General features: G+C 36.7%; 1 protein-coding gene across 2 annotated transcripts in view; it reads left to right on the top strand.

The window, feature by feature from the left end:
* The window catches only part of SLC4A10 (solute carrier family 4 member 10), a 343,935-nt gene that overhangs the window by 161,566 nt on the left and 157,284 nt on the right, over positions 1 to 25,085 (top strand). For both annotated transcript variants that reach the window (XM_069574340.1, XM_069574339.1), the window contains exon 4: positions 13,064 to 13,202. In XM_069574340.1, the coding sequence (XP_069430441.1) occupies positions 13,064 to 13,202 (139 nt within the window). The remainder of the gene's footprint in view (positions 1 to 13,063; positions 13,203 to 25,085) is intronic.

Below are 25,085 nucleotides of genomic sequence, written 5' to 3'. Positions count from 1 at the left end.
GGTACAGTTTTACTTTTAATACTCTATAGGCATAACTTCAGAGAAGGCAATGGCACCCCACTCCAGTACTCTTGCCTGAAAATTCCCATGGACGGAGGAGCCTGGTAGGTTGCAGTCCATGGGGTCGCTAAGAGTCGGACACGACTGAGCGACTTCCCTTTCACTTTTCACTTTCATGCATTGGAGAAGGAAATGGCAACCCACTCCAGTGTTCTTGCCTGGAGAATCCCAGGGATGGCAGAGCCCAATGGGCTGCCATCTGTGGAGTCGCACAGAGTCGGACATGACTGAAGCGACTTAGCAGCAGGCATTGCTTTATTCAATACCTGGTTTTGCTAAGTGTTGCAGAGAAGTTTTTGGTCTCTATATTTTTTCATTTTTAAAATCTATTTCAAGCTTGAATGCTTATAGACAGTTTTTTTTTTTTTTGCATTCTCTTATTTAAGAAAACTTGCTAAGATAGGCCTAATGGTGAATATATTAAAAAGCCTTTACAGTCTGCACACACTGATGTATTCCATTTAGAGAACATTTTCTTGTCTTTTCTGATTTTGTTCCACTTACTTTGGTCTCTTCTTTGTGAATTATTAATACACCTGCATCTCGGATTTATGATATCTGCTCTTTGTCCTTTTTTTGTAGCTTGAAGTTAGTTTCTCATTATTCATTTGAGTATCAGTTCTGCATTTTACTACTTCTATTAGGGGTTTTGATTTTGTTGTTGTATTTTTAGTTTTCTTGAGTTAATTTCTTATCTCATCTGATTTTTCTTTACATTTCCTCATGTCCTTTCCTAGATTTTGGTTTTCCTGCTTGATGAGATTCCCTGGTGGCTCAGATAGTAAAGAATCTGCTTGGAATGCAGGAAACCCAGGTTTGATCCCTGAATTGGGAAGATCCCCCTGGATAAGGGAATGGCAACCCACTGCAGTATTCTTCTTTTTTTTTTTAAATTATTTATTTTAGTTTTGGCTGCACTGAGTGAGTGAGGGCTACTCTTCGTTGTGGCTCACAGGCTTAATTGCTCTGCAGCATGTGGATTCTTCCCGGATCAGGGATCTAACCCATGTCCCAGCAGGGTTGGCAGGCATATTCTTAACCACTGGACCATCAGGGAAGTCCCCACTCCAGTATTCTTGCCTGGAGAATCCCATGGACAGAGGAGCCTGACAGGCTACAGTCCATGGGATCACAAAACGTGAAACACCACTGAACGACTAACACTCTTCTTGCTTGAGAGCCTGTGTTTTTAGTCCTTTTATGGTCTCCATTATTTCTGGACTTTTTCTTTTGATTCTGAAGCAGATAATTTTCAGAGGTATGATCTTCTTTGGGGTCATCAAGATTATTTTGACTTTCCATTGATTTGTAGTATTTTTACAGGCTCCCAGATTTTTTTTCTTTTTACTCAGCAAAGATATCCATACTATATATGTCCAGCTTTATCCTAAGAGTGATTACGGAGACAGTGCCCTCAGTGTGCTGTTTGTCTCCATTGCTGTGTATAGTTATGGGCATTAAAATTCCCCAGATATATTGTACTTATTCAGAGGTAGATTAATTGATAGTGGGGAGTATAAAGAAAAATACTCTGAGTCTCCTACACTAGCATGTTGGAAGGATGGTCATCTCTGAATCAGTGGGCAGAGAGTGGAGGTACGGAAGTTTCTCCCACATTTTTAGGGTTTTTTGTTTCATGAAGTAGGGTCTGGGAGTATGACAAAGACAAAGCTGGGTAGATTTCTCTTTCTCCAGCTCCATCTGTGTAGTTAGGAGAGGCTCCCTCGTAAACTCTAAGAATGGAATATCTGTTGGGATTAGCTTTCATGGTTACTTTGAGTTTTCATTCTCTACTAATATTGGATAAAATATATTCACATTAAAAATGTGAATATATTTTATCCAATAAGTGATTAGTAAACAAACAAAAGTAAGCCTATTTCCTGTAGTTGGATACATTATGTCAGTTTTTCTAGAACAGTGGCTCTCACCTTTAAAACCCAAGAATTTTAAAAACATTTTGATGGCCAAACCCCATACTGATCAGAATCTCTGTGGGTGGGGCATAGGTATTTTTAAAAGTACCTCAGGTGATTCAAAGCCAAGATTGAGATCCACTATTCTAGATACTTTGCTATTCAGTGTGGTTCATGAGCCAGCAATATTAACGTCACATTTGAGCTTAGAAATACAGAATCTGATACCCATTCCTAGACCTATTGACTAGGAATCCATGCATTAACGACAACCTTAGGTAATTTATATGCCAATTAAAATTAGACAGACTCTAGAATATTGCTTGTCAAATCTTGTTACATGTCAGAGTCACGTGAAGAGCTCTTAAAAAATATTGATGCTCAAAAACTTTTATATACTTAATTTTGGGTGTTTCTCTAGGCACTTGTATTTTTTAAAAAGTACCCAAGTGATTTAATATCCAGCAAGGATCAAGAGCCATTGATCTTAAGAGAGTCCTGCTTCTTTATTTGGTGAAACTTGGCAGTAAGTCAGGTGAGCCAGGGTCTCTCTCTGCTGTGTCAGCCACTGTTTTGGGATGCCACCTGTTCCTTCCTCCCCCAACCATCTGATATCTTTTTGATATTGAGACCTAAGATGCATTTTATCAGGGACAGATGTTTGGCACTCTGGTGATCTCTAAGCAGTAGAACTTCCTAGATTTCACGTTTTCTTCAGTTTCTTCAGGACTAATAATCTGCTTTTATTCCTATTCCACAGTCAGTTTAAATGCCTTGATAATTTAGTACTCAGCTACATGCTAAGACTGAAACCATGTTATGAACACTATTCACTTGACTTGGGCTTTGATATTCAGCTTAGTGTGAATATACGTGATTACTATTCTGAAGGCTTCAAAGAAAATTTCTGACTACTTAAGAAATATTTATTTTACTCGGAAAGATTTCCAAGAAAATCTTTTGAATGCATGCCTACAAGTGCTTTAAAATGATTAAAAGTTCAGCTTCCAAAGAGGTATGGGTTAGAGGAGAGTGTGAGGAAGAATCAGGTTCCTCTGGTGGGCTTCCAGAGGTTTTATATTGTAAATTGGAGTGTGTGTCTATGGAGACATGGAATAATTTGGACTCATATTTTTGGAGCAAGGATCAATTTAACAAAAAGATTTAGTGTAAATGTTTGAATTTTGGCACTCCTAAAAATTTTGTTTCTCCAGTGTCTGAGAAACATCCAGAATCCCATTTTATTATATGACCCTGTCACATAAAGCGATGCTGTTGGGAACCTGTTTGTGTTAGTGCTGCATCCAGGGATAACTGAGCAGGCCTTACTGAAGCCAAAGAGCCTGCTCAAGTCACAGGCCTGGGATAGCTGGGTCTAGTCCACCAGGGCCCATAGCTGTAATGTGATTTCTAGTTAAGTCCAAAGACAGACCCAGCTTTTGGGCTGTGCAGTAATAGTGATGGTGATACTTTGAATATACAGAAAACTTTTTTTTTTCATTTCTTCTTCTTTTTTATATTCTACTTTTATCTTAATTTTACAAACCCTTGTGTTGAGGGCTGACTTTCAATAGATCACAGTGAGTGAGCTGCTCTGCTATGAACAAAACCCCGACCCAGAAGCAGGTCATCTATGAATGGTTTAGCACCAGGTTGCCCATGAACATGGGGTGCCTGACGGGTGAGGGAGCCGTCACCTTTCTGGCCATGCCCTACAGAAAACTTTTGATTCTTGAAGTTAAATTCAACCTACTTTTGTTACTGCACTTAAACACAATTGTTTGTATAAGAATGTGATGATTGATTAATTTTTCTTCAAATTGTAATCAATTTCCTGCTGACAGATAACTGCTAAAACTTTCCATCTTGTTATTTTTAATGTTGTCTTTCATTCACCTAATATAATTTAAAATTGTATTTTCAACTGGTAGCATGGGTGAGTTGTTTAAAAATAAGTTTGAAGCATAAGCTTGAAGTCAGTGAAAATATAAAAGATACTGAGGGAAATTCAGAACACTTTAATGTTAATTTGCTCCTCAGCCTCCCAACAAAGAATATAACAGGAATATGTACATTATAATTAGTTAGTGTATAAGCACTAGAAATGAATACTAAAGATATACACTTTATTAAATGCTTATTTAAAATATGGTACTCAAAGGTACTATGAGAATTAACACAACCCTGGAATTAGGCTTGGGATTTTTCTTTTCTTAGATGTTAAATTGTATACATGCTTTAGGAAAAATGAAGCAAATACAGAAAATATCTAAGTTCAAATCTGTTTATTGATGGCAATGGCTTTCTGTTCCTATTTAACTCGCAGCTGGCTGAGAATATCAATTAGTTTTTTTAAAAAATATTTTTAATAAAGTATAACACAAATATTTATAAATGTTAACACAGAAGTGCAAGTGTACAACTCAGTGGTTTATCACAGAGAAACATCTGTGTAACCATTAATTTGGCTAGTGCTCCAGAAACCCACTTTGTCCTCACTCCCAGTTACTACTCTCTCCCTTCTCCCCAAAAGGATCTCTAGTATATCTTCTTACATTGATTGGGTGTCCTGCCTATTTTTTAATTTTTTATAAATTAAGTCATACAGGAGGTATATGTGTCTTGATCAGTTGCTCAACAGTGTGTTAGTGGGATTCAAAATGTTTTTGACTGTAGCTTTGGTTTATTTGGGCTTCCCTGGTGGCTCAGAGGTTAAAGCATCTGCCTGGAATGCGGGACACCTGGGTTTGATCCCTGGGTCGAGGAGATCCCCTGGAGAAGGAAATGGCCACCCACTCCAGTACTCTTGCCTGGAGAATCCCATGGAGGGAGGAGCCTGGTAGGCTACAGTTCTTGGGGTCACAAAGAGTTGGACACGACTGAGCGACCTCACTTTCACTTTCACTTTGGTTTATTCAGTTTTATTATGGCATAGTATTCATTCATTTGTAAATACCATGCATTCTACTATTTATGGACATTTAGATCATGTAATTTTTGAAGATACTATGAAGAATGGTGCTGTGAACATATGTCTCTTGGCTCTTGGTGCATATATGCATTTCTCATACCTAAGAATGAAATTATTTATTACTGAGTCATAGGATATGTGTATTTCAATTTTAGGAGATGATATCAGTTTCCAAAGTAGGGTGCATGTCTATACTTTTACCAGTAAAGTGTGAGAGCGTTTGTTGTTTACATTCTAATGAACACCTGACAGTTTCGTTCTGTTAACATTAACCATCTGATCAGGAGCATAATGGTATGTCATTGTCTTAATTTGCATTTCTTGATTACCAGTGAGGTTATGTAACTTAGCATTTGCCTTTTGGCCATTTGGATAGTCTCTTCTATGAAGTGCCTATTCAGATATTATGCTTGTTTTTTTTTTAATTGCTTGTTTTTTCTTTTTGATTTGTGGAAGTTCTTTACATATTATGGATATAAGTCTTTTGTTTTTATATTTCAATTATCTTCCCACACTTGTGGCTTATACGTTCATTCTTTTAATGATACTGTCTTATGTATCTACATATTCCAGAAGAGGCTACTAAGAGGCTGAGACCCTTATTCACTAGTGTAGTTTTCTATATTTTGTAATTTATTTCCATTATAATTTTACTAAATACAGAAACAAATTCTTATCTTAATCTATTAGAGCCTTAGCTACAGTTTGTATTACAGTGATCTATGGACAGAGGAGCCTGGCGGGCTATATAGTCCCTGAGGTTGCAAAGAGTCGGGCATGACTGAGCATGCAGGTCAGGATGTTTTCAGTGGCTATCTTAAAAATAAATAAAATTGCTATCAACATAAGAAAAATATTTATGCTTAAAAATTTTTTTCTGATATTGATATTACTATAATTTACATGATTTATGTCATATAATTTTAAGTTGAATAGACATTTAAAAGGTCATTGAAGAACACATTTTGAACATTTGCTGTGTTGAAACATAATCTGAATCTCTTTTTAAGACATTATGGTGATAGGATGATCATAAAAAGATTTTTGTGAGCATAACCTAATATCTGAAAAATCATTTCTACTTTGAAGAATGAAAAGCCAGATACAAGAAGTTCTATTTATTTAAAACCCAAATAAAATATCTTTTGTCTAAGAATAAATTATCCTACTTTTTAAATTATTTCCTATGCTGTTATCATTGTGTCTTTGAGAAGTCTTTTATATATATGATACCCTACCTCAGACTTTCAAAACCTCTTTATTCATAACTGTGAGGTTCTTATTTCTTCATATTATTTCATGGCTATGTTGTGATGAGTGATCCTCATGCTTTATTAGGGGAAACACTAAGAAGTCTTAAACATAAGGTTCCTGCACATAGTAGAGTTAGGGAGATTGGGTACATGGTAAATATTATAGATCCCCATATTACTGATGCAGAATAAACTGAAATAAGTCACTGAAAACAGTGATGAGAGAAATTGTTTCAAAAGCATGAGAAACATAATGCCAGTGTTGAGGCATGGCTGCTCTGGAATGTGATAAGTGAGTTAGTAGTTAAAATAGGCTGTTGTGAGATATGAAACTGCTATGTCTTGTCACATGAGTAGGTCTAATAGAAAAATATAATTGATTTCTTAGTGTAACTATAAAATTGCAATTTTTTCTCTTTTTATGTAGCTATTTGAAATTCTGATTTAAGGGTGGTTTTTTTTTTTTGGTCCAGAGCAACCAGTCATAAAGGTAACAGGCTGTCTTGACTCTAATATTGGGTTTAGTATTTATTATTATCACCCAGATATTATGCTTTTAGGAAAAATATAATATTAGCATCTTGTTTCAGATAAACTAAATCATAAATGTATTTGCTACACTGTAATTTCCTTAAGGATATTCATGGGAATTCAGCAGCCTCATTTCAAAATCAACATTCATATTACATCTAGGAAATTGGCATCTTCTTTTGAATTAGTTAAGCTGGAGACTTTTCTATTGACTTAATTCTTATTCATTTTGCTATAAAATTTAGTTATCAAATTTCTTAAAATATTTGGTAATAAAACCAAATCTTACATATTAGCATTCTAAAAGAGAAATGTTTTGTCAATGCCTGAAGCAAATAAACTATGTAAATGTAGCTTCTTTTTCCTTTTTCTTATAATTTCTTGAATATATATCATTATATGTATGATACAGTGGTGCATATTGGTGGGAACAATTAAACAATTTGAAAACTGAGGAGCCCTACATTTTAAACCTTTATTTTTTAGAACAGTTTTAGGTTTATGTCAAAATTCACAGGAAGGTAGAAAGAATTCTCATATGCTCATTGCTCCCATTCCTTGTGTCCCCTACTATTAATATTGCTCACCAGAATAGTACATTTTTACCAAGGATGAACCTGTGTGGACACATCATAGTCATGTCCAAAGCCATAGTTTACCTTAGGGCTCACTTTGGTGTTGTGTATCTATGGGATTGAACAAATGTATAATGGCATATGTCTGTCATTTTAATATCATACAGAATGCTTTAATGCCCTAAAAATCCTCTATATTTAGTCCTTTCATCCCATTCCCACTTCCAATAACCACTGACCTTTTTACTCTTACTGTGGTTTTCCAGAATGTCACATAGTTGAAATCATACAGAATGTATGATTTCATACATTAGGTTCTTTCACCAATTAATACACATGTAAGATTCCTCCATGTCTTTTCATAGCTTAGTATCTCATTTAACTTTAGCATTGAATTATATTTTGTTGTCTGGATGAGTCATAACATATTTATCCATTCACCTACTGAAGGACATCTTGCTTTCTTTCAAGTTTTGGCAGTTATGAATAAAGCTGCTATAAACATCCATGTATAGAGTTTCTTTGGTAGGCATGTTTCAACTCCTTTGGGTAAGTACCAAGTAGAGCAATTACTGGATCATGTACTAAAAGTATGGTTGGTTTTATAAGAAGCTAAGTCATCTTCCAAAGCGGCCGTAAGGTTTTACATTTCCAGCAGCAGTGAATGAGAGTTTCTGTTGCTTCACATCCTTGCCGGGATTTGGTGTGGTTAGAATTCTGGATTGGGGGCATTTTAATATGTGTATAATGTTATCTCGTTGTTCTGAATTTCCCTGATAACATATGATGTGGAGCATCTTTTCATATATTTATTTCCCATCTGTATATCTTCTTTGGTGAGTTACCCATTAAAATTGTTGACCTGTTTTTTAAAAAGAAGTTGTTGGTTTTATTCAGTTCAGTTCAGTCATGTCCAACTCTTTGTGACCCTATGAACTGCAGCATGTCAGGCCTCCCGGTCTATCACCGACTCCTGAAGTTTACTCAAACTCATGTCCATTGAATTGGTGATGCCATCCAACCATCTTATCCTCTGTCGTCCCCTTCTCCTCCTGCCTTCAATCTTTCCCAGCATCAGGATCTTTTCCAAGGAGTCAGTTCTTTGCATCAGGTGGCCAGAATATTGGAGTTTCAGCTTAAGCATCAGTCCTTCCGATGAATATTCAGGACTGATTTCCTTTAGGATGGACTGGTTGGATCTCCTTGCAGCCAAGGGACTCTCATATTGGTCTTATTAATGTTGAGTATTAAGATGTCTTTGTGTATTTTGGATACTAGTCCTTTATCAGACGTGCCTTTTTCAAGTCTGTAGCTGTCTTCCAATTTTTTTGACATTGTCTTTCATTCATGGATTGTTATCTTTGGTGCTGTATCTAAAAAGGCACCACCATACTCAGAGTCATCTAGGTTTTCTCCTATGTTATCTTCTGAGGGTTTTATGTGTTTGTGTTTTACATGTAGATCTATGATCCATTTTTGGGACTTCCAGGTGGTGCAGTGGTAAAGAATCCATCTGCCAATGCAGGAGGCTCAAGAGATGTCGGTTTGATCTTTGGGTGGGGAAGATCCCCTGGAGGAGGAAATGGCAACCCACTCCACTCTCACCTGGAAGATCCCATGCACAGAGGAGCCTGGTGGGCTACAGTCCCTGGAGTTGCAAAAGAGTCAGACATGATTGAGTGCACATGTGTCACACACACACACACACACACACACACAATCCGTTTTGAGTTTATTTTGGAAAAGTGTTGTAAGGTCTGTGTCTAGATCTGTGTTTTTGCATGTGGATGCCCATTTGTTGAAGAAACTCTACTACCCTGGCTCCTTTGTCAAAAATCAGATGACTGTATTTACGGAATTCTATAGTTGGGCTCTTTATTCTGTTCCATTGGTCTCTTTGTCTGTTCTGCCATTATCACACTGTCCTGATTGTTGTAGCTCTATAGTAAGTCTTGAAGTTGTGGAATGTCAGTCCTCTAACTTTGTTCTGCTGCTGCTGCTAAGTCGCTTCAGTCGTGTCCAACTCTGCAACCCCATAGACTCCTACCAGACTCCCCCGTCCCTGGGATTCTCCAGGCAAGAACACTGGAGTGGGTTGCCATTTCCTTCTCCAATGCATGAAAATGAAAAGTGAAAGTAAAGTCGCTCAGTCGTATCCACTCCTTCAATATTTTGTTGGCTATTCTGGGTCTTCTGCCTTTACCTTTCCATATAAGCTTTAGAATCAGTTTGTTGGTGTCCATAAAATAACTTGACGGGATTTTGATTGGGATTGCATTAAATCTACAGATCAAGTTGGGAAGAACTGTCATCCTGTTAATATTGAGTCTTCTTATCTGTGACATAGATGTTCTAGCTCTTTCATTATGTTCATTGCATTTTCAGACTGAGTGATGTGTGTCCTTTTGAGTAGGTTATTACTCAGACATAAAGAGATATTATATGAAAATGCTTGATCCATAGAAGATATTGATACTTTTAAAAATCAATTTTGGCTTTTTCCCTTGTCTTATAGTCTCACCATAGCCAACCACTTTATAATTAGCATGTGAGTAACTAAATTAGTTTGAGTAACATAACTAGTAATGAAAAGATCAAAGTTTGCAAAGGAACTTGCTTATTTCCAATTTTGATTCTATTAGTGGTTTTCTTCCTATAGTATAACTTTGTAAATTTGATTTTAAGTAACCATTTGTTGAAAATATGGCCTATATTCCGATAGACATAGTTTATTTATGATTGTAAAAGTAATATATGGTCTTTGGAATTCCAGTGCTATTGAATATTGAGCTATTAAAATCCTATTGCTCTTAGTTCTCATCAATGATTCTACAGCATCTGACATTATTGACTTGTTCTTTTCTACCTTGACCCTGTTATACTACTCTTTTAATCAAATGTAAGTTTTATAAGGGCAGAGGTTTTTTTTTCCTTCTGTTTATGTCTGTCTAATTCACCTGACAAGTGGAGGGTGTTCATTATATATTTGTTCAGTGTACCAATCCTTTTACATATCTGTCTAATCCTTTTCTGATTTTTTAACTCCTCTTCCTCATCCTAAATATTAAATCATATAATTCCCTTGATACTGAGCCTTCTCTTGTCTTTCATTTTTGAGTCCTCATTCGTTGTAATCATATTACTTCTCTAGTTAAATGCAACCTGTGTCTTTACCTCTGACTTTGTCCTCTTTACTGAATCAAATATCCAGCAGTCCTGTGATCATCTTTATGTGTTTGAACTATAATCACCTCAAAGTCAGCATATCTAAAAGATGTCTCCTGTGCTCTCAGCCTACAATACTGGCTCCTCATTCTGACCACCCTTTTTTCCCAAGTTTTGTTGAAAAATAACTGACATACCTCATAGTATGAGTACATGATGGTTTGCTTTACATATGTTGTGAAATGACTGCCGTGATAGGTTTAGTTAACATTCATCACGGATGAGAACTCGTAGAATTTACTCAACAACTTACTTACATATCATAAAGCTGTATTAAGTATATTCATCATGTTGTCTATTACATCCCTAGTACTTAAAACTGGAAGTTTATACCTTTTGACCATTTTTCTCCACTTTCTCCTCTTTCCACTCCATACTACTGGTAAGCACAAGTCTGAAATCTTTTTCCATGAGTTTAGCTCAGATGGTAAAGAATCTGCCTGCAACACAGGAGATATGAGTTCAATCTCTGGGTCAGGAAGATCCCTTGGAGAAGGGAATGGCTATCTACACCAGTATTCTTGCCTGGAGAATTCCATGGACAGAGGAGCCTGGTGGGCTACAGTACACGGGGTCACAAAGACTGAGCAGCTAATGCTTTGGTTTTACTGTTTTGTCTTTTTTTAGATTCCACATATAAGTAAGATCATATATTAATAGTATTTGTGTTTCTCTGTCTCTCATTTCACTTAGCATCTTCAAGGCTCATCCATGTTATAAACCTCTTTCAATTAATGGCACTGGTATTTTCTCATTCTCCCTGCTTCAAATTCTAAACCTTTCTGTTTTCACAGGGCTATATTTTCATTGTATCCATCCCTACTACCACTAGCATCAGCATCAGTCATCATTAATAATATTTGCATGATGCTTGATAATTTTAAAAGTATTTTTTGCATGCATTATTCTTCTTTAGGAACTTGATCCTATCTTCTAGGAAACTAATTCTGGCAGCTGGAAATATTTTCTACTTAAAGTATTTAATTTGTTATTGAACAGTAAATTTTAAATTGCAATTAAGGAAAGTATAACAAGGAGAAATATAGAGTGCTGTGAATTAAGATAACAAGTGCCTGACTTAATTGTTGCATATGAGTGCTCGTGTGTGTGTTTCATGAGTCTGATTAGGTAGGCTTGCCAAAGTATATTATAGTGAAGTAGATGATGAAAGATACAGGAGAGCTAGAGGAGACAGTATGTGCAGTGGCCCTGAAATGGGAAGGAACATGCTATTTTTAAAAATCTGAAAGAAAACTAAGGTACCCAGAGTGGAATTACAAGGCAAAAGGTAAGGCTATTAAGGTAGGCAGAAGCTAGGGCCCCACTGCAAACATTTATTGATACAAAAAGTATGAGACTATATAATATTTTATATTATATGTATCTTTTTCACTTTTGACTTCTAAAATCCTCCCAGTTGTGACTTAATTATAACCTAATCCTTTAAGTTACTTATTAATTGGTTTATTTTCACAAAATATTTAATATTATAGATTTAAGTGATCACTGTGGTTTGTTACTGATTTATTCATTCTCTTGTGTTTTAAAAAATAGTTGAAAATACCAGATATTTTCTTGTAATAGCATTGAATTTATAAGATGGTTTTCCACTATTGGGCTTTTCCATTAATATAAATATATTCATTTATTTAGGTCTACTTTTATATCATTCAGTAAAGTTTTATAATTTTCACAAATGTCTTGATTGAACATATATTTACCAGGTAACCCAACAATTCTACTCCTAGGTATTTACCCCAGAGAATAAAAATTTACACTCACACAAAAATTTGGAATATTTATAGCAGTTCTATTCATAATTGAAAAAACTGTAAATTTAATATCCTTCAACAAATGAATAGATAAGCAAAACAAGGTACATTCATATAATGGACTATTACTTAGCAATAAAACGAATGAATTACTGATATATTCTGTGACACAGATAAATTTCAAAACCTTAAAGGCATATTGGTACGTGAATAACAGTCTCTAAAAGCTATACACCATATGTTTCCACTTGTATGGCATTCTGTAAAAGGCAAAACTATAGCAGTAGGGACCAGATTAATGGTTGCAAGGGGTGAGGGGAAGGATAAGGGTGTAATTGTCAAGAAGCCTCGCAAAGGAGTTCTTTTTGGTGAGTTATATTCAGCACAGTTTTAATATAAGTGAATTTTATCATAGTCTGCTCTTCTGAATATGACCATAAAGTGTAGCAATGTGATGAGAGAAACAGTGCATGTGTGTATGAGAGATGTGGAAATATTTTCCGTGATGCTTAAGTAATCCAAAATAATCATTACGTTTGATTTTATCTTTGATAATATAGTACATTATATACTTACATTTTATGTGTTTACGATCCCATATTTTACTGGACTTAATGTAATACTGAGTTCATCTTAATTTCTCAAGTCTATTCTGAGTGAGTGCTTCGGTCGGGGAGATGCGAGTGGTGTGAAGGTGGTAACTGGGACATTCGCAGCTCCAGGTCTTGCTGATGCATGTTCTTGTCTCTGGCATCCATAGACACCCCGTCACAGCGAGTACAGTTTATTCTTGGGACGGAGGATGATGATGAGGAGCACATTCCTCATGACCTCTTCACAGAACTCGATGAGATTTGCTGGCGTGAAGGTGAGGATGCTGAGTGGCGAGAAACAGCCAGGTGAGGAATTTTTGGTTGAAGGGGGAAGTGATGATAAAGAATTTTCATACTATCAGAAAAAAAAGAGATTTCTGTTGCCACAACTTTGCAAACATCCATCAGTGCTGCTGATTTCTGAAATTGCTCATCTGGCCTGGGCATATCCTATAATGGCATATGGGTCAGAATGAAATCCGAAGGCTGTAATTATAGTAAACAGTGATGCAGAATCAGCAGCAGCTGCAGTCTTCAAGATAAACAATAGCATAATTTGTGTGTCATCTGGGAAACAATAGCTATCTAACAGTAATTTATTTGTATCTTTTCAATTATTAACTTGTGCTCCAACTGGTAATATTATGTGGGACTTTTTAAAAGAAAGGACAAAAATTTTATGAGATTTTAGTTGGAGTCCTGGATTTATGTACTATTTGTTGAGGGTAAAAATATTTGTAATGTGTTTCTATGAAATGTATACATTTAAACATAGTGGTTTTTAAAAAATTATTCTTAAAGGATTACTTTTCCTGTCACTTACAATGAATATTTCTATATTGCCATTTGATGACTTGTGATAAAAGAGCAATAAATTTGCATTTATTTATTTATAAATACAATAAATTTATTTGCAAAATAAATAAATTTGCATTTTTTTTTCATTCTTCTTTTCTAACATTTATGTTCTATTGTGTGCTAAATGCAATAGAACAGCAACAACAACAAAAATCTTAGCGAATACCCTGGCTGTTCAGTGGTTAGGACTTCATGCTTTCACTGCAGAGGGCCTGAGTTCAGTCCCTGGTTGGGGAACAAAGATCATACAAGCTGCTCTGTGCAGCCAAACAAGGAAAACAAGCAACTTAGATCTTGCTTTTAAGAACCTCACCTCTAATGCGGGATTTAGATAAGTAAACAAAGTTGTGAATACTGTATAATGAATGCTGTGATCCAGCTGTGCACAAGGAACTGCAGGCATACATAGGGTTAACAATAAAATGGGAAAGACTAGAGAGCACTCCAAGAAAGGTAGAGACACCAAGGAAACATCTCATACAAAGATGGGAAGAATAAAGGACAGATGGTATGGGCCTAAGGGAAGCAGAAGATATAAAGAGGTGGCAAATACACACAGAAGAACTATACAAAAAAGATCTTCATGACCCAGATAACCACGATGGTGTGATCAGTCACCTAGAGCCAGACATCCTGGAATGCGAAGTCAAGTGGGCCTTAGGAAACATCATTACGAACAAGCTAGTGGAGGTGATGGAATTCCAGTTGAGCTATTTCAGATCTTAAAAGATGATGCTGTGAAAGTGCTGCACTCAATATGCCAGCAAATTTGGAAAACTCAGCAGTGGCCCCAGCACTGGAAAAGGTCAGTTTTCATTCCAATCCCAAAGAAAGGCAATACCAAAGAATGTTCAAGTTCAGTTAAGTTCAGTCGCTCAGTCGTGTCTGACTCTTTGTGACCCCATGAATTGCAGCACACTACCAAAAATCATCAAACTTGTAAAAATTTTAGCTAACTTTATAGGTGCAAAATCAATTTCATTGTTTTAATCTTTGTTGTATTTTTAATTATTAGTGAGATTGAACATCTTTTCATATGTTTTTATGTTTTTCCAGAGAACTAGCTGTTTATTTCCTTTACTGGTTTTATTTCAAGTCATTCATTTTTGTTATTTGTGTTTTTTAATGCCTTAAAACTAGGGTATGTTATTCTGTGTGAATTACCCTTTTTAATGAAAAAATATATATAAATTAAATTCTTTCTAATGCTATTATAATATTTTAAATATAGAACTAAATTTGAAACAGTTTTTATTAATATGTGACCTGGAAAATTTTAAGATTAAGAACCATCTGCCTAATTTTTTTCTTCCAACTGCATCAAAACCTAAGTACTATTTTCAAAGACATAATATGTGTGCTCATCTTTTTTGATGACAGAAAAACAATATATGATAGTATTCTCCACCAATTAGTTTTATAAATTTTGCTCTTTTATGATGAAAAGTTGTTGATAAGGAATTTAAAGTACAAACCTCCCTGTTTAAGGCTAGAATCATCCATCCTCAACTAGTTCTAAGAAACAAGCTTTCCTGGCTGACTTAAACGAAGAAGATTGATGGTTATGATGACTGTATAGCTCTGATTACAGTTTCTTTAATCAACTGCTGAGAATTACTTCTTGGCAGCATTTTTAAAAAAATATATTTCTTCTTTCTCATCCCTCAGAATAGAGCAGAGAATTAAGATAGGAATATGTGTTCTGATGTAAAAATCTAGAGTTTTTTTACCTTCTAGATCAAATGGTGATCTATTCCTTTTAAACACTAACTTCTTGTAACTTTCCCACTCTCTTCAAGCTAAGAGATAGCTGAGTAATACCAGAATCTAGCTCTCTGCCTATCACAGTTGAGCAGGTAAGGTTTTATCATGCTCTAATGGATTAACTTGAATAACATTTTATTCTAAGTCACCAAAAATGTTGCTACTTATTTATAAAGGATGTAAGAGATGATCTAGTTAATTATTAGTATGCTCTAATATTATTAGGTAGGACCTGTGTTCTTAGCCCTGCTTCTGGTGCATATATTTGAGGTTCAAATAAACATCTGATAAGCAGTCAAAATAGTAACAGACATTGAAGAGAAGAGTAGTAAATTTTGGCTGAAGCACAGTACTTCAGGAAAGAACAGAACATATTTATTGAGGACTTAGAAATGAAGTAGGTTTTAAAGTGGTGAAAGTAATTTTGTTCTGGATAACCTAGTTCATCTAAAAAGACTAGTTTTTGTTAATTCATGACTCCATCTGATTTTTCAAATGCAGTTTAATTCTATTAGATTATTAGCCTGACCATTTGAACTATTTCTTTCTTTTGATTAGTATTCCGAGGGTAATTAAAATTTTTCACCCTAATAGTAGAAATTAAAAAGGATATTTTATCAGCACATTGCACCTGCCATATATCACACCTAGAATTTTCGTGCCCACTGTTGTTGCCAATTAAAGCTTAGGTAAAGTTTTAGATTTTGAAGCTAAATTTTGAATCATAATTATTTAATAAATGTTTGTGAAAACCAGCTGTTCACTTTTAAAGACCCTAAAAGAAGCCATATGACTGGGCTCATGAAATCAGCACAATTACAATGTCCTACTTATAAATAACATGTAATGTTATTAATAGAAAAGTACGCAAAGGTACCACAGCTGTGCAATGGTGGAAACAACATGTTTGACTCACTGTGGTTGCCCTTTAAAAATGTTTCCCACAAATGAGCTTAGCAGAGGCAAACCAAGGGATTTGATGATACATAGATGGTAATGTGGAAAAGGATGATTAAATCAAACTAATTTTATTCATGATGTGGAGGTATTCAATATTTAAAATTGGTAGAGGTTCAAGTCATCAAGATTTTTCAGTGGAGTGTGAGGTGTGAAAATAATATGGTTAAGAACAGCTAATGTCAATAAACTCTAAGTTTGGATATATTTTATTTTCCCTTTCCCCTTGAAATAGGCACTTTATGATCACATATGTTATTCTCCAGCCCCTATCCTAACCATGTTCCCTTTTAACCCTCAATATCCAACTCTACCCCATAAAAAGATGTTTTCTCTTGAAATTTCATGACATTTCCCAAGGCTATGATTTTAGATGATACAGTAACTCCCTATTTGGATAGAATCAGAGAATAAAATTATTAGAAAAGTTAAACTGAATTAGTGAGAATAAAATAAACAGAAAGAGTTAAATTCCATAGAAAAAGTCCATTTCTAATTTACAGAAGAATTCTATTTTGTAGATTTCTTATATGTGTATTGTAGAGGAGATTATCATCAACTTAATCCTCAAAGAATTCAGGAAACACCTATTTTATGTTGTTGTTGCTTAGTAGAAAGAGATTCCAATGTGTTAATTATGGATGAAAACAGACCCAGAGTTACTGAAGGAAATGAAAATAAACTCAAAGAGTTTAAATCCACCCTTCCCCCATAGAAAATATCATGCAATTGGCCTACAATTTCAGTTTTTCTTATTGTCTTTCACATCTCATTCATGCTCATGAGACTCCTGTTTGCTTTGGTTTGCTAGTCAAACAAGTGTCAGCTGAGTTTATTGGAATAAACTGGAATAAATTACAGCAGTTTAGGTCATTAACTGCAGTCAGGCATTTTGCAACTGACAGTATATTCAGTGACTACAGATCTTGAAACAGGATTTGGTGTGTTCTCAGGCCTGCTAATTTCTATCTTTAGAGTATGAAATGGAATGAAAAACAGAAAAGAGAGATATACGTATATATCTTTAAAATATATTCATTTAAATATCTTTCAAAGCTTTTGGCATCATTCTGGATTTGGCATAAAGCACTGAATCTTGAAGTGTTTAGTAACTTGATATTTGTAACTTGTGGGTTCCTTTTTATGGGAAGCATCTGATGTTTCCTCCTGAAATACTCATAATGGTTATATCAAACCATCCATGCATATAACTTATATTTGGTCATCCAAACTGCATGAAACTCCCAAGAGTCTCCATTCTTTTCTGAAAGACCAAACTCTAAATTTGAAGGACATTATTCTAAAGGAAGTAGTTTTGTTTTTAAAATGTCTTTTCAGAGACATGTAGATCAATGGAACAGAACAGAGAATTAAGATAGACTAACTCAAGTTCTACGGTGTTGGAGTAGACTCTTGAGAATCCCTTGGACTGCAAGGAGATCCAACCAGTCCATCCTAAAGGAAATCAGTCCTGAATATTCATTGGAAGGATTGATGTTGAAACTTAAACTGCAATACTTTGGCCACCTGGTGCAAAGAGCTGACTCATTTGAAAAGACCCTCATGCTGGGAAAGATTGACGGGGGGAGAAGGGGACGAGAGAGGATGAGATGGTTGGATGGCATCACTGATTCAATGGATATGAGTTTGAGTGAACTCTGGGAGCTGGTGATGCCTGGGAGGCCAGGCGTGCTGCAATTCATGGGGTTGCAAAGAGTCGCACATGACTGAGCGAGTGAACTGAATCCAAGTTCAACTAAGCGATTTTTGACAAAGGTGAAGGAAGAATTGTCTTTTCAAAAAATGGTACTAGCACAATTAGAGTTCTATAAGTAAAAAAAAAAAATTAATTTCAATATAAACTTAACAGTGTATACAATGTTAATTCAAAATAAATCATAAATCTAAATGTAAAACATAAAGCTGTACAAATATTAGGGAAATGTAGGAGAAGATCTTCAGGACCAAGGGCTAGAAGATGAGTTTTTAGACATGATATTGAAAGCACAATCTTTTAACTAAAAGAAAATATTTTTAAATTTGACTTCATTGGAATTAAAACTTTTTGCTGTGAAAAAAACAACCTGTTAGAGGATGAAGACAAACTACTGACAGAGAGAAAATATTTGCAAACCACATATTTGACTAAAATATTATGTCCAGAATGTGTAAAGAGCTTCAAAGTTCAACAGTATAAAAACAAATCAATTAGGAAAATGTGCAAACACAAGCAAACAAACAAAAAACCTTTCAGAGAAGACATAACATGTCACAAATAGAGATGTAAACAGTGTTCAAAATCATAAGTCATTAGAGAAATGTAAATTAAAACCACTGTGAGATACCACTGCACACCTAAGAGAATAACTAAGATAAAAAAAATAGTCATAATAGCAAATGCTGATGAGGATTCAAGAGACTGGATCTCTCCGCTATTACTGGCACAAATGTAAAATGGTAGCACTACTCTAGAAAACAGTTTGACAGTTTCTTATAAAACTAAGCATGTATTAGTAAATAGGACTCAGCAATCACAGTCTTGGGCATTTACCCTAGAGAGATGAAAACACATTCACACAAAAACTTCTACATGAATGTTCATAGCAGCTTCATTTGTGATAGCAAAAACCTATAAACAACTCATTCTTCATTGGGTGAGTGGTTAAATAAACTGATACATCCATACAGTGGAAATCTTTTCACCAATAAAAAGGAACAATCTACTGATACATACAACAGCTTCGACAGATCTCAAAGACATTGTGCTTTAGTGAAAGATGTCTACCTCCAAAAGTTGCAAACCGTATGATTACGCACTTGGCCAACAAAGGTCTGTCTAGTCAAGGCTATGGTTTTTCCAGTGGTCACGTATGGATGTGAGACTTGGACTGTGACGAAAGCTGAGCGCGGAAGAATTGATGCTTTTGAGCTGTGGTGTTGGAGAAGACTCTTGAGAGTCCCTTGGACTGCAGGGAGGTCCAACCAGTCCATCCTAAAGGAGATCAGTCCTGGGTGTTCATTGGAAGGACTGATGCTGAAGCTGAAACTCCAGTACTTTGGCCACCTCATGAGAAGAGTTGACTCATTGGAAAAGACCCTGATGCTGGGAGGGAGGGATTGGGGGCAGGAGGAGAAGGGGGCGACAGAGGATGAGATGGCTGGATGGTATCACCGACTCAATGGACGTGAGTTTGAGTGAACTCCAGGAGTTGGTGATGGACAGGGAGGCTTGGCGTGCTGCGATTCATGGGGTTGCAAAGAGTCAGACATGACTGAGCGACTGAACTGAACTGAAGTGGACTGAATGTCCTCAAAATGACAAAACTATAGTGATGAAGAAAAGATTAATGATTACAAGGGGACAGAAACAGGGTGAAAACTGAGAATATAAGGGAAGCTCATTTGTGATGATGGAACAGTTACATATTTTGATTATGGGGGCAGTTACTGAATCTTTTGTTGTTGTTCGGTTGCTAAGCTGTAGTTGATGAGCTGTATTAATGACTGTCACATGGTCTCTGATGGATAATGACCCTGAAAGGGGTAAAAATTGTTAAGATTCATAATATGAAAATATTCTGGACTGTGTAGGCAAAAATACATACATATGTTGTATATAGATGTATATATAAAATTGCTATAATATTGCCACCATTTGAAGAGATGCTGTCAGCCTTTTGTGCTCAAGTGTAAGTTTTTTCAACCTTCAAACATTCTATAAACTCATGATGGGTGTAGGCATACTCCCCTTTCTAAACTTGTGGCAGACATAGCCATTTTTCCCTATTAGTTTCCTTTTTACTTCATGACATTTTGGTCCTTGAACACTAAAAACAGATCCAGAGTTTCTTTATCTTTCTTGGAACTCTACACACTAATCTTTCTGACTAGCCCTTTTGGTTAGCTTTTTTAGCTGGCCAATATACTGATTGTTTACTAGACTACATACTTGTCCTCTGTTGGAGTTGGAGTGTTTGAATATATAATTTTTTAATGTAAAACAGTAATAAAATATCATATAGAGAGGAAATTTAAGTGATATTGCATGGCAAGAGGAAGTTAGGGCAAAAGTGACAAGGAGAGGGAAAAAAATGAGGAAGATGGTATGGAGTTAAGAAAGGAGAGGCATTTAGGTGAGGGTTTGTTAGAAATGGTGGAATTAAATTGGTTATCTGCTGAGATTTAAAAGGAAGTACTTAAAAGAATAAGATATTTAGTATGACTGCCAAGCAGTAAAATCATCAGTTTCTCTTTATTCCTTCCATTTATCTTAGTTAGAAAAAAAATCTCAGATATTACTGTTCATTTCACTCTAAGAAGGCAATGGTTTCCCATTTGGCACTGTATATCAAGAGTCTTCTATTCTTAGCCCTGGCAGGAACACTTAGGTAATGCAATCTGAGCTCAGTTCTCATAGATTTAGTCCCTAGAAGTGACTGCAATCACAAGATTTTATTCAAGCAGGCCTAATAAGTATTTTTCCTGCAGAATAATCCCCAAATATACTAGTTTCTCTAAAAATCAAAGGGCAAAATTTTCAAAAGATTTATATATTGTTTTTAGACCTTCCACTAAATAAAAATGACTACTCTTTCATTTCCTTTTGCATTTTATTATCATTCCATGAAGTATATTCTCTTTATTAGTTCTATTACAGATTCCCTGTGACCACTGAATAAACATTTGTTGTTGTTTACTTGCTAAGTACTGTCTGACTCTTGCCACCCCATGGACTGTAGCCCACCAGGCTCCTCTGTCTGTGATATTTCCCAGGCAAGTATACTGCGGTGGATTGCCATTTTATTCTGGAGATCTTCCCAATTCAGGGGTCAAACCCACATCTTCTGTACTGGCAGGCAGATTCTCTACCACTGAGCCACCAGGGAAGACCGATTAAACACTTATATTAATATAATTCTCAGTTCAGTTCAATTCAGTCACTCAGTCGTGTCCGGCTCTTTGCAACCACATGAACCGAGCACGCCAGGCCTCCCTGTCCATCGCCAACTCACGGAGTTCATCCAAACTCATGTCCATTGAGTTGCAGAGCCATCCAACTTCATCCTCTGTTGTCCCCTTCTCCTCCTGCCCTCAATCTTTCCCAACATCAGGGTCTTTTCAAATGAGTCAGCTCTTCACAACAGGTGGCCAAAGTATTGGAGTTTCAGCTTCAACATCAGACCTTACAATGAACACCCATGACTGATCTCCTTTAGGATGGACTGGTTGGATCTCCTTGCAGTCCAAGGGACTCTCAAGAGTCTTCTACAACATCACAGTTCAAAAGCGTAATTCTTCAGCACTCAGCTTTCTTTGTAGTCCGACTCTCACATCCATATGACTACTGAAAAAACCATAGCCTAGACTAGATGGACCTTTGTTGGCGAAGTAATGTCTCTGCTTTTTAATATGCTGTCTAGGTTGGTCATAACTTTCATTCCAAGGAGTAAGCGTCTTTTAATTTCATGGCTGCAATCACCATCTGCAGTGATTTTGGAGCCCCAAAAAATAAAGTCTGACACTGTTTCCACGGTTTCCCCATCTATTTGCCATGAAGTGATGGGACCAGATGCCATGATCTTCGTTTTCTGAATGTTGAGCTTTAAGCCAACTTTTTCACTCTCCTCTTTCACTTTCATCAAGAGGTTCTTTAGTTCTTCTTAACTTTTTGCCGTAAGGGTGGTATCATCTGCATATCTGAGGTTATTGATATATCTCCCAGAAATCTTGATTTCAGCTTGTGCTTCATCCAGCCCAGCATTTCTCATGATGTACTCTGCATATAATTTTAATAAGCAGGGTGACAATATACAGCCTTGACGTACTCCTTTTCTTATTTAGAACCAGTCTGTTGTTCCATGTCCAGTTCTAACTGCTGCTTCCTGACCTGCAAACAGGTTTCTCAAGAGGCAGGTCAGGTGGTCTGGTATTCCCATCTCTTTCAGAGTTTTCCACAGTTTATTGTGATCCACACAGTCAAAGGCTTTGGCATAGTCAATAAAGCAGAAATAGATGTATTTCTGGAACTCTCTTGCTTTTTCGATGAACCAGAGGATGTTTGCAATTTGATCTCTGGTTCCTCTGCCTTTTCTAAAACCAGCTTGAATATCTGGAAGTTCACGGTTTCACGTATTGCTGAGCCTGGCTTGGAGAATTTTGAGCATTATTTTCCTAGCGTGTGAGATGAGTGCAATTGTGGGTAGTTTGAACATTCTTATGGACTTTCCTGGTGGCTCAGATGGTAAAGCATCTGTCTACAATGCGGGAGACCTGGGTTCCATCCCTGGATCAGGAAGATCCGCTGGAGAAGGAAATGGCAATCCACTCCAGTACTATTGCCTGGAAAATCCCATGGTCAGAGGAGCCTGGTAGGCTACAGTCCATGGGGTCACAAAGAGTCAGACACAACTGAGCGACTTCACTTTCCTTTCACTTTGAATATTCTTTGGCATTGCTTTTCTTTGGGATTGGAATGAAAACTGACCTTTTCCAGTCCTGTGGCCACTGCTGACTTTTCCAAATTTGCTGACATACTGAGTGAAGCACTTTCACAGCATCATCTTTCAGGATTTGAAATAGCTCAACTGGAATTCCATCACCTCCACTAGCTTTGTTTGTAGTGATGCTTCCCAAGGCCCACTTAACTTCACATTCCAGGATGTCTGGCTCTAAGTGAGTGATCACACCATCGTGATTATCTTGGTCATGAAGATCTTTTTTGTACAGTTCTTCCGTGTATTCTTGCCACCTCTTCTTAATATCTTCTGCTTCTGTCAGGTCCATACCATTTATGTCCTTTATTGAGCCCATCTTTGCATGTAATGTTCCCTTGGTATCTCTAATTTTCTTGAAGAGATTCTAGTCTTTCCCATTCTGTTGTTTTCCTCGATTTCTTTGAATTGATCACTGAGAAAGGCTTTCTTATCTCTCCTTGCTATTCTTTGGAGCTCTGCATTCAACTGGTGTATCTTTCCTTTTCTCCTTTGCTTTTCACTTCTGTTCTTTTCACAGCTATTTATAAGGCCTCCCCAGACAGTCATTTTGCTTTTTTGCATTTCTTTTTCCTAGGGATGGTCTTGATCCCTGTCTCGATGGTGATTCATGATAGAAGTCACCAGTACAATGTCATGAACCTCTGTCCATAGTTCATCAGGCACTCTGTCTATCAGATCTAGTCCCTTAAATCTATTTGTTACTTCCACTGTATAATCATAAGGGATTTGATTTAGGTCATACCTGAATGGTTTAGTGGTTTTCCCCATTTTTTTCAATTTCAGTCTGAATTTGGCAATAAGGAGTTCATGATCTGAGCCACGGTCAGCTCCTGGTCTTGTTTTTGTTGACTGTATAGAGCTTCTCCATCTTTGGCTGCAAAGAATATAATCTATCTGATTTTGGTGTCGACCATCTGGTGATGTCCATGAGTAGAGTCTTCTCTTGTGTTGTTGGAAGAGGGTGTTTGCTATGACCAGGATGTTCTCTTAGCAAAACACTATTAGCCTTTGCCTTCTTCATTCTGTACTCCAATGCCAAATTTGCCTGTTACTCCAGGTGTTTCCGGACTTCCCTCTTTTGCATTCCAGTCCTCTATAATGAAAACCACATCTTTTTTGGATATTAGTTCTAAAAGGTCTTATAGATCTTCATAGAACTGTTCAACTTTAGCTTCTTCAGTGTTACTGGTCGAGGCATAGACTTGGATTACCGTGATGTTGAATGGTTTTCTTTGGAAACGAACAGAGATCGTTCTATCATTTTTGAGATTGCATCCAAGTACTGCATTTTGGACTCTTTTGTTGACTATGATAGCTGCTCCATTTCTTCTAAGGGATCCCTGCCCACAGTTCTGTTCAGTTCTGTTCAGTCGCTCAGTCGTGTCCGACTCTTTGCAACCCCATGAATCGCAGCACGCCAGGCCTCCGTATCCATCACCAACTCCCGGAGTTTACCCAAACTCATGTCTTAGTAGATAAAATAGTCATCTGAGTTAAATTCACCCATTCCAGTCCATTTTAGTTCGCTGATTCCTAGAATGTCAATGTTCACTTTTGCCATCTCCTGTTTAACCACTTCCAGTTTGCCTTGATTCATGGACCTAACATTCCAAGTTCCTATGCAATATTGCTCTTTACTTCATCGGACCTTGCTTCTATCACCAGTCACATCCACAACTGGGTGATGTTTTTGCTTTGGCCCTATCCCTTCATTCTTTCTGAAGTTATTTCTCCACTGATCTCCAGTATCATATTGGGCACCTACCGACCTGGGGAGTTCATCTTTCAGTGTCCTATCTTTTTGCCTTTTCATACTGTTCATGGGGTTCTCAAGGCAAGAATACTGAAGTGATTTGCCATTCCCTTCTCTAGTGGACTGCATTCTGTCAGGCCCATATGGCATGGGCTAGCTTCATGAGTTAGACGAGGCTGTGGTCCGTGTGATCAGATTGGCTAGTTGTCTGTGATTGTGGTTTCGGTCTATCTGCCCTCTGATGCCCTCTCTCAGTGCCTACCTGCTTACTTGGGTTTCTCTTACCTTGGACGTGGGGTATCCCTTCACGGCTGCTCCAGCAAAGTGCAGCCACTGCTTCTGACCTTGGACATGGGGTATGTC

This window comes from Ovis canadensis, chromosome 2 (assembly GCF_042477335.2).
Source record: "Ovis canadensis isolate MfBH-ARS-UI-01 breed Bighorn chromosome 2, ARS-UI_OviCan_v2, whole genome shotgun sequence".
NCBI classification, from domain to species: domain Eukaryota; kingdom Metazoa; phylum Chordata; class Mammalia; order Artiodactyla; family Bovidae; genus Ovis; species Ovis canadensis.
This window is presented reverse-complemented; position numbering and strand designations above follow the sequence as displayed.